Here is a 19,023-nt window from a genome sequence, read left to right as displayed (position 1 = left end):
TTAGCAGGAAAACTTTCATAACCATATTAAATTTGAGAATAATAGAAACAGAGGTGTTTGAACTAGTTACAAATGAAGATATGAAAGAGGAATAGTACCGTTAATACCAATGAACATTTAACATTTGACAATATTACTCCAAAATTTCACATAACTAGATAACATGTGAATTTTTGGCTGCGTTATTCAGCAAAAACCCAGTAGGTATTTCACTATTAAGAATTATTATGGATTGCGTGAGCCCATTTAATTTAGGTGCAAGGGTAGTATGACCACTCCACATACTTGTTTGTTCACACTGCACGGGGGAGACCATATATGGCTTTGCAGCTGATTCTGCAACACTTACACCAATTTTGAATGAAAAATGATATTTATATTATTTTATAACAGCTCAATCATTACAAAGATAAATGGAGACTGTCTTTAATCTGGTTTTTCCCAATGATAGACCTGTAAAACAGCAACGGGCTTTTACAAATGTAAAACAATTTTAAACGCCTATCAGAAATTATAAGTGATTTCATGATTCTTTGCATATTTATCATCAATTGCTATGTGAATCTGTTTCATTGAGGCAGTTAAAAACATAGGGAACTGTGTTTGTGCACCTAACTTTCTAACCTCCTGACATTCTGAATCTTTGAAGATTACTTTCACTGAAGGAACTTACATTTGAAATTGTTTCAATCTGTTATCTCAAAATCAACATGACAAAAGTTAATGAGGATATTTAGATACTTTTTAGATGAGTTATATGACACTGAAGAGCAATGATTGTCAAGTTTTCTGATGCTTACTCCCTGCAAATGAAGACCACTATGTGTATTTGAACCAATAATTTAACACAATCCCTGAAATTATGTATATATACATTTATGACAAGCCATTTTTGCTGAACATTCCACTGTGACTTTCATTGCAATTTATTACTCTCATATATGTACGAATGACCAATAAGCATCCCAACACATACAATTGACAAGTTATGAACTGGCCAACAATAAAGCACATTCTATTCTTCAGAGTACACAGAATTGTGTACATGTATCACCTAGTATGCAATTAATAACATTGAAAACAAGTGAATAATAGTATCAAGTGTTTAAAAATTAACAAAATTATGTTTAAAAATTGAAATGATTTATTTTATTAGATCAATTGAAAGTTTACATTTGGAGGAAAACGAAAATATGGATTCAAATTATAAAACATATACAAATAAAATTGGATTGAAGTCGAACACAAAATGAGAATTCAAACTTTAAATGTAATAAAGACATTACTGGCTTGCGATTATGGATTACACGCATCCTTGGTCAAAAGGCTAATTATATCTTAAAGATAAATTTAACCACGAACAAACTGATTCCCAGTCACTCACTTTACTTAGCCACTAACCTGAAATACATCAATTGCAGCCTTGGCAACAATGTCCAGCCACTGGCTGAGCTCAGCTGAATTACTTGAAAATTGACGAAACATCAGTTGGAGGTCCAACCATGACATTCGAAGGGTCCACTGGTCTAAGTTCTGTATATGAGGAAAGACAAGAAAGTTGAAACAATTAATTCAATGGCAAGCTGTGATGAATAAATGTTTTATTAGACGAGGATTATTTCCATGATTACCTCCAAAATAGAAGCCACAACACGCCTCTGGTCAGGAGGGTCTTCACCAGCTTCAGCTGTTTCTGGATGGCAAATCATTCGTAGCAATCGCTGGGCCTGAATCATAATTTTGACAATTAAGAATTTAGCATGCAATTATATTACCAAAGAGTTCTTTTTAATAAAACATATTACAGTGATATAATTTACATTTTATTGTGATATTGAGGAAGGTAACATTTCATTTTTATCATACATGCATAAAAATTAAGTATCATATCACATCTTTCATCCAAAACTATAGACTTTAATAGGTATTGAAATTTGAAAAAAGCACCCCCTGAATTTTACAATTTGGAATCTGAAAAAAATATAAATTTTTTTTGAAATTTTGAAAACAAAAGCACCACTGTGTAATGGATTTTTTGGATTGTCAAAAACCAAATTCAAAGTGGAAATACAATTATTTTAAGAGTGGAAATATGGATCATGCTTAGGGCATATATAAACATGCATAGCACTCTCTAACCATTTAGCTAGTATGGATTAAGTATATCTCTAACATGTTCTAAGCCTATACCTTTGTGTACCTCATTTGAAGGATTCCCATGCTCACATTTTCTTGATGAACATGCCATCCTTTGGCTAGCACAGTGGCCTAGGTCTAACATGAGATGATGCCACAGCAAAATAGAAAGCTGTTCTCATTAAAAGTTCCCAATCCCCATATCAAATTCATAATTTAAACAACTAATCCCTGAATTTTTCAATAAATTCAATTCTGATTTTGCAAAAAAGTTTAAGACTTTTCTGGACCTTCCCCAGATTTTTTTATTCAGCCTAAATTTTTATGCACACAGAATAGAGCAATATTGATTATTAAGAGGAGGAAGAATGAATTGGTTGACCCAATCAAAAAGAAACACAGGTTTTTCCTTTCCAGAAATTGTCGACAATAAATTACTGCATGCAGAGATGAACCTAAATGGGATACAGCAATGCTTTTATTTCACTACAGATATACTTAAATAAGTGCAAAACCAACCTGTGTTGGTGTCAACATGTTGTCCAGCAGCATTTCAGGGTGGCAAAGCTCTTCTGGGTTTTGCAAACACCTCTCAAGCACCCACTCTCGGCCACATATACGCCTCAAAACATGACGTGCAAACTCTGATAAGCTGATCGTACTTTCTGGCCCACCATCACCAATTCCCCTCGTAGTTGGAGTTGTGCCAGCAATTGCCCTGTGAATAACATTTATTGTCAGCAGTACATAAAGATAACACTTATCAAGTGAGAAAATAATAGCCAGTGTTAACCCTGTTCTATTCAAGAAGAAAAAAAACAGGAAGTGCATCAATATGAAAGAACCATGGTGAGATAACCTTCAAAGTTACAGTTAATGCAGTTATGAGGTAGAGTCATTCACGAGATCACTTTTTGTCATTCCCAAGCCAAATACCACTAATTCCAAAAATAATTAGAGCAAAGTGATGGTGAGTGTAGTACCTTTAAAACAACAATATATAGATACAGCTAAAGCTTTCTTCTCTGGCAAGAATAATACTTACAATAAAATTGACTTGTATGCTCACTTGCAGTCAGACATACAGACTGCTGATCTTAATGATTACTTTGTTTGGCAGTTACAACACATTTTCTGAGAATCGTTTAACTCTTCAACTTATCATACTTGGTCATATGTTTCTGAGTAAGTGTATGTATGTGTGTGCACTCCCAGGAATAGTGGCTTTAAATGTGAGTTTAAATTTGACATCTTAAGTATTATTATACCTTCTAAAAAGTCTGAGGACTGTTGGGCTAGATTTACATCTTTATTTTTTAACCCCCCACATAATAATTATTCATAACATAATCCAACTATGCCAGACAATTAGTACAGTGAATTTGAAAACAGAGAAGAGCAGTGATATAATATATATAGCAAGCACAGATGATACAGCCAACTTATTTATAAATGTATGTAAATATATATGTATATATTTAAGTCATGTGGTTCCATGATATCACACCTAAGATGGCTACATCAAAAGGCAGCACAATGAGGGATTCAATGGTTTCATCTATTCATATACATAATTAGCTTAGACATAACTAGATATTATCAAAGGAAAGGATTTAGAAAAGAGTTGCATCTCACCCAAGGTCTCCCTGAGATTCATCTCCTCCACCAAGTATGTCACTGGTTCCCAAAATGTGGCTTATGCTTAGTTCCCCTGAACCAGAGACGCTTCCCCCACCACTGCCAACACTCCCTTTACTCTGCTCTCCCTTGCGAGATCTGTTATCTCTCGCTGTAGCATCACCCAGGACTAATATAGCCTGTTAAAGAGAAGAAAAGATTATATGGATAGAATTGTCTCATCAGAAAAAAATAAAAAAAATCCATGATACTACTCTGTCCGATAAATTCTCAGACTGAGGCCATTAAAACTTTATTTTGCTAAATTTAGTCTACATCGATTTTTTCCCCTTCAAAGTACTCTCCATTCGCTGCTACGCACTCATTCCATCTACTTTTCCACTGTTTAAAGCACCTTTGGAAGTCCTCGGCAGATAGGCTTTTTAGTTTTCTCATTGTTTCTTACTTTAATGTGTCGACATCTTCCCAGTGATGTCCCCTCATCACATTTTTGCATTTTGAGAATAGGAAAAAGTTGCATGGAGTGAGATCTGGCAAATAAGGAGGATGATCAAGGATGGTGATTAAATATTTTGCCAGAAACTGGGAAACAGTCAATGCTGAATGTGCAGGTGCATTGTCATGGTGAAGGATCCATCCATCATGTTTGGTTGAAATAGTGAGCACTGTTGATTTTCCTAATTCAGTTAATCAGATATCTTTCGGACAGTTTTTTGATGATTGGCAAGGACAAGGGACTGCACACAATCAATATTGCCATCAACACAGGTGGTTGAAGGCCATCCTGGCCTTGCATTATCCGTGGCATCTTGTCGGCCATCTTTAAAATGCTTATACCACTTGAAAAGGGATGTTTTCTTCAGAGCATTATCACCGTAAACAGCAGTCAACATTTCAGTAATTTCTTGATAACTTTTACTGCACTTAACCAAAAAACTTGCTGTTGATTCATTGCTCTGTGATTTTGTCAATTCCCATTTTTGACAAACAGTAAAAACAAGGACAACAGAAGCTAACATAACACTATACAGCCCGACAATCCGCCAAGCACAGATGGCTCATTGGGTCTCAGGTAACTAGTGCCGCTAGTGGATGGGGCCACATCGTAGCCCGCTTCATGGCCGCCAGATTGCACCAGTTTGTGCATTTATTGCACAGACCACTTATATTTACTCATTCAAATACCTACCTTAGGTGGTAGAATACCAATAAAAATAATTAATAAGAATATTTACATACAACTTAAGAGTACACAATAATAGCCACTATATGAAAGATGACCTTTCACATATCAATATCACAACATTCTTTTTTAATCAAACCAGGAAGTTTATTTCTTTAAGTTGGGAAACAATGGAATTTGAGCAGTTGACTGACATGTGAGGATACTGCTATGTTTAAAGAAGGGTCACATGTTTTAAAATAGCACGTTCACTACTGCTGGTATTCTCATACATTAACCAAACAACAAAGATTCAATTTCAGTGGCACCAAAAGAAATGGGTAACAATTTTTTGCAACTTATCGACAGCAACAAATATTAGTTACCTTAAGTACTGCCAAAACTGCCCCAACTCTGATATTTTTCAAGGCAGCTGCAAGTAGGTGTCGATCACAGCTAAGTTTGATTCCATAACCCTCGTTGATAGGTAGAGGAATAGGAGATGCACCTGGTGGTATTTTTTCTAATTAAAAATGTGCAATACATAATAAATGACAGATGTAATAGACAAAAAAAAGAAGTAAATGAAAAAAGTTAGGTGGTGGTAAATTCATCACACATAGCAATAAAAAAAATATTTTCACACTCAAGTTAAAAAATATAGGTGGCAAATGTACAACTACTTATTAATTCCAGAGGTGTTAATTGAGGATGCAACAGATAAAAAGCCAGTTTTTTTTTAAAGATGTGGTTGAAGATCACCCCATAATAAATACAGCAGTGAATTAGTTTCATAGGGTAATGGAGCAAATATTTCCCTTCATAAATTTGTTGTTTCTTGTCAACCTTGAATTTATATCATCATTCATAATTTATTAAACACTCATTTTATAATTTAAAAAGTACAACTTGATATTCTAAGTGCATATTTGACAACTTTTACTGTTTTTACTTAATTGAAGACACAGGAATTTTGACTCTTTGGCGAATTATAAATTTTCATTACGTAGCCAAACCAGAAAAGATTGAGGGACAAGGAAAAGTTCAATTCAGCACTCATTCCTAGCTACTCAGCTAACTGGATGGCATGAAAGGATCAGCAGAAATGTGGACATTTAATAAAACATGACTTTACCTGCAGCTTGAGGGGTGTTAAATGTTCCACCTTGGAGAGGAGTTCCAAAAAGACGAAGCAAGAGGTGGCATGCAAGTCTTGCACCTGCTTCAGCCTCTGAATCTGCTTCTCCTCTGCCCTCATTGCCTGCCCTCACCAGGGATGGGAGAGCAACATGCACCACAAAGTCCTCCAGTGAAAAGCAGTGCCTCGCTGAAAATAAAATTGGCTATTTTTACACCCAAATCAATAGCATACAGAAGATATAAAACATCCTATAAACTCTGATTGAAATGTAAATTGGTCCAAATCCATTAAGTTAAAAAATATTTAATCCCAGATACTATATTAGGCAATAGTCCAATTTTTGTCTATTTTACACTTTTTTTCCTACACATTCCAACTGTACCGTAATCTCTCTCTAATTACATTATCATTGTAATTGCTGCTTGCATTATAATGAAAATTTTTGATGACTTGCTCTATTTTACATATTCTACCCAACATGTGTACCATACTGCCTTAAACAAATGTACATTCACTTCTGAATTTCAAGGTCAACATTTGAAAAATAATTAGTGCCTGCTATAAATAACTACTGTTAGGTGTTTAACACTTTATGTTGAAAACGAAAAACTTGAATATAACCTAATAAACAATACAATATTTAAGGAATAAAAAAGAGACAAAATCAGGAGGCTGCAATGAAATGTAGCCCCAAATATGAACAAGGTAAAATGAAACTGACAGACCTATATTACAACACCATAAAAGAGAATAACAACTACTTATGTTAACCCAATATAAAAAATATACCAATATTGTACTACTACAAATGGAGAAACCTTGCCAAAAGACAGCTATGACAAGCATAAAATATATGACAAAAGTGTTTTTGCCAGCCTTTATTGCAACTGCTGTCTTTATATACCACATATCATATTGTGACATATAGGATTTGACTCACTAAGTCGCCTAGATTTCATTAGTAAATATTTTATCGAGAAAATAAATATTTTTTCAATTACAGACATTTGGATGGTCTCTTATTAGTAAGAAGCTAAGAGAGCTCACTGTCACACCCTCCAAACATATCCTTTCAAAACTCATTCTTTTTCACCTATATTAATATATGTATTATAAATATACAATGTAAAATTGCTTATTACAAGCCTTTGAAAACAAGGCCTTCTGTTTACATGAAATCACCAACTTCTCAGGGGCCAAATGCTGTTGAGAGTTGAATTTTAGGACATTATAAGTAATCAAAGAGTTAGGAATAATTTTCATCAATGTGTTCTTCATGTTAACTTTTGTAATTTTTCTTAATATGGCATTCCCAATAGTTCTGGAAGTAAAGCAATTCCCTATACCAGAATATTTTAATTGGAAAAAAGTTGAACCATACAAATTTTGAATTTTTAACATAAGACTTTGTGTTACGTAGACCATAGTTTTTCATTATTCACCGTTGAACTCCATTCTTTTTAGTCTTCATTTTGACACCCAATCACCAGTCTTTTTTTGCTACAAATACTTTGTGCTCTCACCACTAATTAATATGCTAGCAAGTCAAAAAGAAGCCACTTCTCAATTCTTCTAGAAAGATTTAAAATAATGCAAAAGCTCATTAAAGAATAACTCAAAAAACTGTAGAGAAAATTTATGTAAAGTGAGCTTATAGAGAATGACTACATAAACTGGTTAACAACAAAGAATATACACTGACAACATTGCAGAGAATTCAAAATTTGTTCAAATTTGAGTGTTTTATGGTATGCATTCATTAAAACATATAAGTTACGCCTTTGGTTCATTATTTTATATTAAAATGGAATGTTAGACAATTCATGAAAAAGAGAGGGTCATATAATAATTCTGGGCCATATAATGTGCTCTACTTACCAATGAGAATGGATGTGAAGACAGCCAATGAATTGTGAATGGAAAGATCCTGAATATCCACCTGGGCCTGCACATCTATGAAAAATGACCTATGGTTTGATGAGCAGCATAAGGCTGTGAGCACACCTGTGAAAATTCAGAATGTTCAAGCATTACTTCTGTTGCCTCATTCCGACAAAAAAATCAAAAGCACAGGATACAGTCTCTCCAGCACATAAATCTTAAGGATCAAACTATAAGTTTCCCTTCACATCTATAGTTCTCCCCGAATGGCCAGGACAAATTTAACTGCCAATAGCTAAACCGTGGCAGTCAGCTGTCAATCTCAATTTCATCTGAAAAGTAAATGAATACACAAAAGTGGATGACAACATTTTATTCTAAACTCTGTACTAAAAAACCTTAAAAACATGTTATTTACTGGGTATTGGTTAATGTGTGCATTAAAAAACATGAGAGATTATAAAGCCCTGTTCTAAAACCTTCTTGAGATTGTAGTAAGGCCAATATTATCTCCTTTGTACAAGTAATTCAGGCATCATTTCAATGAAACAATTTCAAAGTGTAAAATTATTTTCTTAGACCAGGATTCAAACCTGGATTCCTCAATGTCCGGCTGAGTGCTTTAGCCAGTTAAGCTACCAAGGTATTCTCTTACACTTTGGAATTTTACATTCATACAATGTTACAGGTTCTCGAACTGGTGGACTACTATTTTGTCATAACATCCTCTTCCTTTTATGCCCCTAAAATTTCAAAGTGTAAGAGGTATCTTAACTGGCTAAAGCAGTTTTCGAGACATAAAGGGATCCAGGTTCGAATCCTGGTTAAGGTGAATGGTTTTTATAATTTGAAATTGTTTCATTTTAATGCACATAAGGGGATGCTTCTGTTTAAAGTTACTGTCATGGTATCCCTCAGTTTCTTTGAAATTTTGCATCTTTTCTTTAAATATCCTCTGACTGCTAAAAAGTGCTACAAAAAGGACATCTACCTAAATTACATACAGACAGGTTGAGAAGGTGGAAAATAACCTTGACAAAATATGGATGCAATGCTATGATTTCTATTTTTTTGTAATTGCTGAACATCACTTGTCTCTCAGAATATCAAGTGACCAATGTAGGTGCCAAAGGCATATCTCACTATTACTGGTTTACATACAAATCATAGGGCAATAAACTATTTCATCACCATCGGTAATTTCAATCCTAAGATTGGTTTACTGCAGCCCCCCTTCCCTTCTTCTCTTTCAGCATTGATTCCTTCACACCTGATACCTTTCCTCTTTTACTTTCTTCTTAATTTGCCCTATGCACTTGTCTCTTGGTCTTCCTTCCAATTTTATCTTCTATTATGTTTCTAACTAATTCATTGTGCCCCATGGTGTGCCCAATCCATCTAGTTCTTCTTTATCGAGTTCTGCATGTGGTAATTTCCTTTCTACTCTTTCATATATTTTCTTGTTTCTCACTTTTTACCAATTTAAATTTCCCCATTCTCCTTCAGCACCATGCTTCAAATGCTTCTATTTTTCATTGATCCCCTTTTCCAATGCTCAAAGTCTCTAATCCATGGTGCCATTCTCTGAACAAATGCTTAGATGAACTATTTCCTTGTTTGCAACCGTAGATTCTCTGAACATATATTCTTTGAGTAACCTCTTCTTCATGAACACATTCTTAGCTTAAGCTATTTGTTAGCTAATGTTGTAATGTCATTAGAATTTCTCCATCTCAACATATACCGGTCCCTACTTAGATGAAGGATTCTACTTGCTCTAGGTTCACTCCTCAAATTGAGATATCTGCCTCCAGCTTCTCTCTTCCACACACAAAGATTTTACTTTTATTCTTGTTGATGTTCATGCTATATCCCTGAAGTATTTAATCCATTGCATATCTGCAAACTGGAGCATGCTAATTTTTTTGCCATTCACTTGGACTACTTTGATGCTTAATTCTCGTGCTTTTTTACTGCCTCTTCTAAATAAACTACTCTGTCCAAAAAATTTGTGAACTGAGGCCATAAAAACTTAACTTTGCTAAATTTAGTCTACATCGACTTTGACCCCTTCAAAGTGCTCTCCATTCGTTGCTATGCACTTATTCCATCTTCTTTTCACAATTTAAAGCACCCTTGAAAGTCCTCGGCAGTACAGCTTTTCAGTTGTCTCATCGTTTCTTCCTTTATTATGTCCACATCTTCCCAGTGATGACCCCTCATCAAATTTTTGCATTTTAGGAATAGGAAAAAGTCACAGGGAGTGAGATCTGGCGAATGAGGAGGATGATCAAGGATGGTGATTGAAATTTTGCCAGAAACTGGTGAACAATCAATGCTGAATGTGCAGGTGCATTGTCATGGTGAAGGATCCAGCCATCATGTTCCGTTAAAATAGTGTGCACTGTTGATATTCCTAAATTCAGTACATCAGCTATCTTTCGGACAGTTTTTTGACGATTGACAAGGACAAGGGACTGCACATGATCAATGCTGTCGTCAACACAGGTGGCTGAAGGTCGTCCTGGCCTTGTATCATCCATGACGTCTTGTCGGAATTCTTCAAAATGCTTAATCCACTTGAATAGGGATGTTTTCTTCTGAGCATTATCACTGTAAACAGCTGTCAACATTTCAGTAATTTCTTGATAACGTTTACCGAACTTCACCAAAAAACTTGCTGTTGATTCATGGCTCCATGATTTTGTCAATTTCCATATTCAAAAAACAGTAAAAGCAAGGATAACAAAAGCTAACATAACTGGCACTGTACGTACAGCTTGACGATCTGCCAAGCATAAACAATTCTCTCATTGGGTCTCAGACAACTAGCACCGCTAGTGGGTAGGACTATAGTCTGCATCATGGCCGCCAGATTGCACCAGTTGGCATATTTTTTGGGCAGACCACATACACTAAAAGGTGCTGGTGAAAAGTTACATCCTTGCCTAGCTCCTTAGTTTACTTGGCTTCTATTTTCCTGCTGTTTTTCATTTGCATGGTTTTCACCTGACTCTCGAAGATGTGATGGAGTTTTCTTCAGTCATTGTAGTCCATTCCAAGCAATTCTACCATCTTGTACATACTTTCCCAATTAACATTGTCAAAGGCCCTCTCCAAATCCACAAATGCCATAAATTATGAAACTTCATTTTCTTTCAACCAACTTAAAGTGACAATTTTCCTTATTAATTTAATATATCCCTTATTACTTACCAAGCCATTCAGATGAGAGAGCATTGCAGCTTGCAGTCAACTCTGCTGCCAAAACAGCCAATTCATTCACTCTGTCAATGTCCATTTCTGAACAGACAGCCACAACAGTGTTGCACACAAAGGAATAGCGATTGGCAGCAGACTCAGAAAGCTGCCTCACCCACTGAGCTTCTATTCGTCGGCCAGGTAGTGATGTTGACCCTGAGACTGAAGTAGGAGTGGAGCCTTGGCCTCCACTTGATGTAGGAGTAGCTCCTCCTCCACTCCCAGCACCCGTTGGTGTAGCAGAGCCTCCGACAGGTGTCGTGCCACCAACACTGACAGAGCCACCAAACAAACCACCACCACGGCCCGTACCATTGAGGGCTTCAGCCATGAACTGTGCATTACAAACACAATTCGACTGCGAAGGGAGGACTGGAGAATACAGGGCCTAGATAAAAAAAGAAATGGCATGACTCCACCTTACTTCATTCATGTTACAGGGTGAAAATGAAAATTTACAAGAAATTGCATCTCATAGGATAAAGGAATGAACTCAAAAAATGTAATTTGTACGGTAAGTCATAATGCTATTTGTATGCAAGATTTGTGCACCTAGGAAGCTATGCTTTAATGTTTCAATGGTTTTTTTAACTTGATAGTCTATTCTTTAAGATAAGTGCCCTTAAAAGATGGACACAGACTGATCACGGATACATATCTTAACTTCACCTAACAACACAAAACCTGCCTTCCATTCATATTAATGTTATATCAAATTCCAAATACTTTCTATGATCCTTCACTCTGTCCAACATTCTTTTCTTTTTTGTACCACAACCTAGCTAGCTTTATGTCCTTCACTCTATCAAAGTCTTCAACATTCCGTCGTCAATTAAAATACAAAGCAACCTCCTTCCCTGCTTGTTCGGCTTTCTTCTAGCAAACCTCTCTGCTCCCACACCAAGCCTTGTACATCTTTATTTGTTTTCTTTTCCATCAATTTTACTTTTCATTATTCAACAGTTATGATTAATTAACTCAAGTATTAAACAAAGCATAATAATTCAATTAACTCAATAATAGGATCAGACTTACATCTCCATTTAGTGATTTACTGAGGAAAAAGAATTTAGAGCTCACCACTAGAGAAGGAGGCTTAAAATTGCTGCACTAAGCCTACGTGCAGAAACTAAACATCAATACAAGGGATTCATAGGAAAAAATCATTAACCACAAGCGCATGCATCTAATCTGAGCCTGGGACCCCATGTCAAAGAGTAGGTACTCTTTGATTCTCTTATATTAAAGACATCACTGAAATTACCAGTACTGATGGGGGGAGTACTATATAGCAGAACATACATTATTCAGATATTTATTTCTTAGAATGGCATTCTTAACTGGTAAATTCATGCTAATGTGGGAAAAAAGTTCTGCAGCCCTATTATGAACCCCTTATTGACAAATAATTTCATTTAACACAAAAATTATAAATTCACAATGAAATCTAGATGCTTTGTTTTCAAGCAATCTACATGAGACTGCAAAAGAAACTTAGTTGAAAGAGCTGTGCAAGGATATTTAGAGCTTACAGAGGAAGGGGGGAAATCGGTAAGCTATACAGAATGGTGAAGAAACTGAATGAATTAAGAAAGGGAATACCACTTGCACAATTAGATATGTAATGGAAAAAATTTTAACTTAGACAGAAGAGGTTTTTGCAGCAATTACATCGATTTTCAAGTAACTCAGAAATGCTTTTCTTAGCAGAAAGGGTTTTAGAGTGATGTTGCTTGGGAGTGATGTGACTGATTTTTTCAGCAGGGGGAAGATGTGGGTGTGGCGAAAAATGGAGAAATTAAAATGGATGGAAAGCCTTAAAAACTATAAGTTGAAGGCATAGTAGGTGAAGAGAATTGGCTGTTGGGAGAAATTTGAAGATGGCATGATAGGTAAATGCAAGAGATACTAAACGAAATGGGATGGTGAAGACTGATAGAGGAGAGAATGGTGGGAAATAAAGGCTGCGAGAGGAAAAAATAAGGGACATAAAAATATCCAGAGCTAAAGAATAAGTTATTGTAACGTGTAGCATGGGATTTAAGAGATTTGGGTCACAATAAGTCTAAGGGGTACAAGGACCTATCAAAACTCTACCATAATTAGGTGATATACTGTTTATTTTAACTTTATTACTCAATTTAACAGATTTACCTGTTGCTAGGTACTCTGGGACATAAATAAGTTCATCAAAAACAACATATAATTTTACATCAAAATTGATAGAAATGTTATTGAGGAAATATTAAAAATGTAAAACAACACAAAAACACTAACCTGGCGTATCTTTGGATATGCATTAGAGAAGGGCTCACAAGGTTTGGCCTTGAGTGGGGCACATGATGAATAGAGATCATAAAGGTGTGCAAGGACACAACGCTCAGCTGAACTGCAGTCCCCTGGATTTGTTACATGCTTCACTGCTCGACAAAGTCCCTCAAAAACACTCGTTGTTTGTTCTAGGGATACTGTATCAAAATAAAAGAATAATGAGTATTAGTCACAAATGACATAGCTACAAATATTTTACAAATTTACAACCAACTGAAACATAGGTATCAAAATTGCAATGCCAATATATTTATTTTATGCAAATGACCTTCCAGTAATACAATTCCTGAGCAGCACTGCCAACTATTCTTTTATGACATTTCACCATTAGATAATTGACTAAAATTGGCCATTAACATTATAAAATGAGAGACAAGCATTGAAGTGATTCAATTAAAGTTCTGGGGAATAAAATTCTAGGTTCAAATATATTTCCAGGATGAAAATATGCTTGTTTTATAATTTAAAACCAAAATGAATCAGTTACAGATACATGAAAAGTATACAATGAATAAATGAGATTTAAAAAGGTGTTAAATGAATTAAAACCATTCACATAGAGTTTTAAAACAATTACCTGAGAAAATGTTTCAATCATGTTGAAATAAAGTACATATATTTCATTCAATTGGCATATGTACTCATGCATATTAAATTTACTTGACTCTGTTACTTATGCACAGGCGAACCTGGCTTAATGGCAATTTTGTTCATGTCAATTTATTAGAACAACAATTCAACATCATCTTCAACATTCATTTAATGTCAAATAAAAGCATTGGTATAACAACACGTACAACATGAAAATCCCCATAATTGTGTGAAGAACCATTCCAAGTTGTCTATTATACAAAATCTGACATGAGCCTCGACAATTTTTCAAACAAATCTAATCATTGAACAAATAAAGTTGGAAAATTTAGCGAAATGGCATAAGTATTAAATATAAAATTTTTAAATTCCAATGTTAGTGACATGTTATTTAGAAGCCTCTATCTTTGATCAAGTGATGGATTTAGTGTATGCTACAGTGCAGATGAATAAAAGCAATATATCATTGCCATGCTTCAAGTTTGAATGTCACTTGTTCTTCGGTAAAAGCATTTTTTGTTACTGTGGACCTCTTGTAAAGCATTTCTAGATTGAATACCAAGGAAGCTATATTGGAAAATGTAACTTCCATTCCTTCCTTATAAAATGATACGGGAGGTCTTTCAATGAATAATGGACAGAAATTGAGAATTTTTAGCTTTCCCTTCATGTAATTCTTCACAACAATGTTGCAAACAACCCAATCATGCTATCTTGTGCATGCAGAACAGAGCAGTTAGTATTTACTTCTCATTTGAGAAATCATGTTCATAATTACATCATCCCCCTTATATTCCAGCTATAAAAACTATTTCATCTCACAAAAGACAATGTAAAAATCTGGTCAGGATTGAGCATTAGGTTTTTTGGTAGAAAACAAATGAAGTGCATTCATTATGCACAAGTTTGAAGCCATAGCCACTGTTTAACCATAGCCCATGTCCCCAATGCCCAAGGGATGGTGCAAATATACATGCCAGTCTTTAACAATTCTCAAGGAGCACATCAATCATTTTATCAAAGGAATTGAATACATATCAAAATGACTATTCATTTAATGAAAGGTGTTGGAGTAAACCAGCTCTAAAGCTAGATATGCCTGTACTTTCATGATTCTTTAGTCCAACAAATTAAAATCAAAGTTGACTCATTTGAAATGGTCACCTACACAAGGAATTTAATCTCAAATTTTTGTTTACCAAAAAAAATGCAGTGGCTTTAGCATCAACCTTGGTTCCTAATTCCCTGGCAAATATATGGTATTTAATCCTAGTCCAGGTGAGCTCTTTTAATAGCAATCAAATCTGCACCTTATATTGATTATCATGGAAATTGTGAACATCATGTTATTTTTGCTTAAAGTTTATTGATTTCTTTAAAAATTAAAATAATATAGCAGTCATATTGAAAATTTGCACTGACAACAGTGATTGACATTATATAAAACAAAATAAAATCTTAATTTGGACAGGGATCTTAGCAGTCTGTTGCAATGGCAGAAACAGGCATGTTAAGGGGAATTCATAAAAGATTTTATACATGCTGAATAACTTCTCAAGATAAGTCTCATTATGTGGTTCAAGTTAAAAGATGGTTATAATCAACCAAAAGGGCAGACATTAATTGATTATTTTTAAAATTTTTATTCTTCCATTTAAGGCAGGATTTTAATGGACACAATGTGAACAACAACAAATTGATTTGCCTCTAATAACCAAACAAAATCCGACATCAGACTCTACATAAAACTGGTCCTCCATTCCATAAACATCCCACCTCCCTTCATTCCATCCAGCATGTGCATCCTTGCCCTAGGCCAAACTCACTTGCCTAATGCTCCCCTCTCTATTTAAGTCTTCAACATCCCACTGCCATGCAAAATACTCATCATACATTATTCCTTCATCCTTTGGATTTCAGCCGAAAATAACTTCTCCTCCCTCAGAATGCCAAACACTTCTTCATCTTCTTCTCTTTTAGTGGAATTTTATTTTGCTTACACAGTTTATTAGCCATTATAAGATGAGTTGTTACTTTTATACAAATTTACTATTTCAGCTCTAAAAATGAACATAAAAGAGGAGAATTTGTACATAGATTATTGTGATGTTCACAGAGCTCTTCTTACTTTACAGATCATAATAAATTTAGGGTTTAGAATTAGAACACCCTAAGGATTTGGAGAGATTTGGAAAATCCCTAAAGCAAACGACAATGCATTTCACTTTCAACCCCCTCCGTTTGCATTGAAGTTCCCAAAATTGGTTTAAGACATCAAATGAAGGTGTCAGAGTAGCCTTTTCTCCCTTGGGGAAGGGAGTGCAGGCACAAATTCCCTCGTGGTGGGAGAAAACTGTGTTAAGGGGTATCTGCCGTTTTAATGACCATGCCAACCTAGGGGAAAGTGAAATCGGGAGCTGTACTTGATCTCTGGGAATGAAGGTGAAAGTGAAAGAAATGAATTGAGGGCTATTTATTAGTTCTGAAAATCACATAACCAAGGACTTCACACCTCTGTATATTGATATATTTTGTAAATATGAACACAACTAGGCTAGCTTTTCAAGGGATTTAACATGCAAGCAAACTTGTGTGTACCAAACCTACTTTCAGTCAATGAATGTTCCTGGACCTGTCTTGTTTATTTAGAGCTTTAGACAATTCACCTTGAATTTATTAACAAAAAACCTTTGAGCACCTCTCAATTTATATGAGTAGTTTATAAAGGAAAAATTTTACTCACATAACAGACAACAGTGATACCTTCTCAGAACTCCCACAACATAAAGGCAGAGAGAAGTTGTATATGATCGTGCTAATGGAGATCCTTTGGCAACAAGTTGAGCTTCAACCTCAGGAAGTTCTTTTAGAATCTTAAGAGAAAAAGAAATGTTATCAATGATTATATTTAAAAGTTACATGATCAAATGAATTTTCTCAAACTGGTATTCCCATTTTCAAACAACGCTTAAGTATTAGCTAATGAAAAATTGCCAAATGATACCAAATTATTACTTAACCTTGTTCAATAAGCATAACAAAGTGTTGACTATTACTCAAATGACTGTATATGAAGAAATCCAACAGAGCTAATAACAATGACAAAATGTTAAAATTGTTATGAATAGTTACTTTTTGTACTTGCATATAAAATGAGTTCTTTTTAAAATTTTCTTCATTTATTTTGCTTAAATATGTGAGTTAAATATTTAATTTAGTCAATTTTTATGAAATGTTTCAAGGATAAGAACTTAGATTGCACATATGCATATTAATAAATCACATATCGATGTCTTTGGTGTTACGGAAAGTACAGAATTTCCTTTCAAAAAACCACCAAAGGCTAGATAGCATTCCCAACAATAGTAAAAGAAACAAGATATATCCTAAATGATTAGTTTAAGGGAAATATTTAACTGAAATTTATTCAAGAACATTGCTTACAATTTTAAAATGCATAATTTACAAGCATTAGGATGTTTTAAATTAGAAAATTGATAAAAATGGAAAAAGAATATTACCTTAGGTGGGACAATTTAAGCAAAAATCTAATAAAATTAGAACTAATATATCTTTTTATTTAGCCCACATAGATATTTGATCACATTACCATATCCACAAAAATTGCACAAACATATGGGATTACATACAAACAATATAAAAAAGATGGTTAAAACATGTTTGTTAAGTCACGAGACATTGATTCTAATTGTAATGTTTTTGTTAGTTTTTCCCACAATAATAATAATTTCTGCTACATTATGCATTGAGTAAATAAAATTAAAAACATACTAGCCCTAAAAAATTAATTCGTTAAAAATATTGGAAAATACTCATGATTATTGACAAGGGTGACAATTCTTGACAAAGAAATGGAAATTAGAGATTTAGAAAGACAAAAAATGTATGTGATATAAATATAACATATATCGACAATCACTGGACCCCAAGAAGTGTTAGAGGAAGGGAATGGTGGAAGAAATCAATTATGTGGATTGATAAAGTTTGTATTCAGAAATATGTGACTCACTTTTCTTTAATCTCAAAGTCAAAAATGGCTTGAAATCAAGAGCGTGAAAAATTAATTCTACTAAAATAGGGTCATCTAAAGGTACTACTGGGCCACTCCAGAGTTAGTTCCCCAATTAACTTATTTCAACATGACAGGGCCATTTCAAACTTTCATTTAGCAACAAAGCTGCAGCTGAGCTAGCAGAAAACTTTCTGGCATTTGGCTTGAGTTCATATTGATTCCAAACCACATATTTATCATAATACACTACAGATACATGGCCTACACAGCCATCAATTCTAATGAGTCCTATTCTTCAGAGAGGGAAGGAATGACATTTTCTGTTCACACAAGATATCTAAGGATTTGGGTTAGTCAAGCAACTTTGTGGGCCATCTCAATACCTGAAACTCCCCAATTAAAATTAAAATGAATAGGTTATTTAAGTCAAAAGAAGTCAAATCCCAGGTAAGTTTTCATGATGTATACTCAAAAATATACCATCTGTCTGCTGTTGTGTAACTAATACTGCCGAAACCAAATTTCATTACTTCTTCTGAGATGATAGGATCTAACATATTGATTCTTTGTTAACGCAGGCAGTTTTGAAGTTATAAATAATCATAACAATTTTATTTTCCCAATTATTGGTGTACAACAATATAAGACACATAATAAAAAATTGGGAGTTCACAGCATTCATGTACAGATAGGAAAAGAAAAAGATATAAATCTATATGTATTTCAAATAAGTTAACTGTGGTGAACTTTATCAAAAGACTTGTTCATTACAGATGAACAAGGTGGCAGAGAATATATCTTAATGGTATTGGATATTAGCAGTCTGACTCAGTTTTTTTCAATTGAATT

At 34.5% G+C, this 19,023-nt stretch overlaps 1 protein-coding gene across 1 annotated transcript in view; it reads right to left on the bottom strand.

Moving 5' to 3' along the window:
- The window catches only part of LOC139687106 (mediator of RNA polymerase II transcription subunit 12-like protein), a 74,013-nt gene that overhangs the window by 28,152 nt on the left and 26,838 nt on the right, over window positions 1–19,023 (bottom strand). The window contains exons 19-28 of the mRNA XM_071584221.1: window positions 16,885–17,014; window positions 13,497–13,687; window positions 11,175–11,607; window positions 7,956–8,081; window positions 6,072–6,263; window positions 5,323–5,444; window positions 3,772–3,953; window positions 2,656–2,854; window positions 1,632–1,727; window positions 1,402–1,533 (exon numbers count right to left, since the gene is read on the bottom strand). Coding sequence (XP_071440322.1) covers window positions 1,402–1,533; window positions 1,632–1,727; window positions 2,656–2,854; window positions 3,772–3,953; window positions 5,323–5,444; window positions 6,072–6,263; window positions 7,956–8,081; window positions 11,175–11,607; window positions 13,497–13,687; window positions 16,885–17,014 — 1,803 coding nt within the window. The remainder of the gene's footprint in view (window positions 1–1,401; window positions 1,534–1,631; window positions 1,728–2,655; window positions 2,855–3,771; window positions 3,954–5,322; window positions 5,445–6,071; window positions 6,264–7,955; window positions 8,082–11,174; window positions 11,608–13,496; window positions 13,688–16,884; window positions 17,015–19,023) is intronic.

This window comes from Hetaerina americana, unplaced genomic scaffold, assembly GCF_022747635.1.
Source record: "Hetaerina americana unplaced genomic scaffold, ioHetAmer1.1.p SCAF_17, whole genome shotgun sequence".
NCBI classification, from domain to species: Eukaryota; Metazoa; Arthropoda; class Insecta; order Odonata; family Calopterygidae; genus Hetaerina; species Hetaerina americana.
Note: the sequence above shows the minus strand (reverse complement) of the source record. Positions and strands in the feature narration are given on the sequence as shown.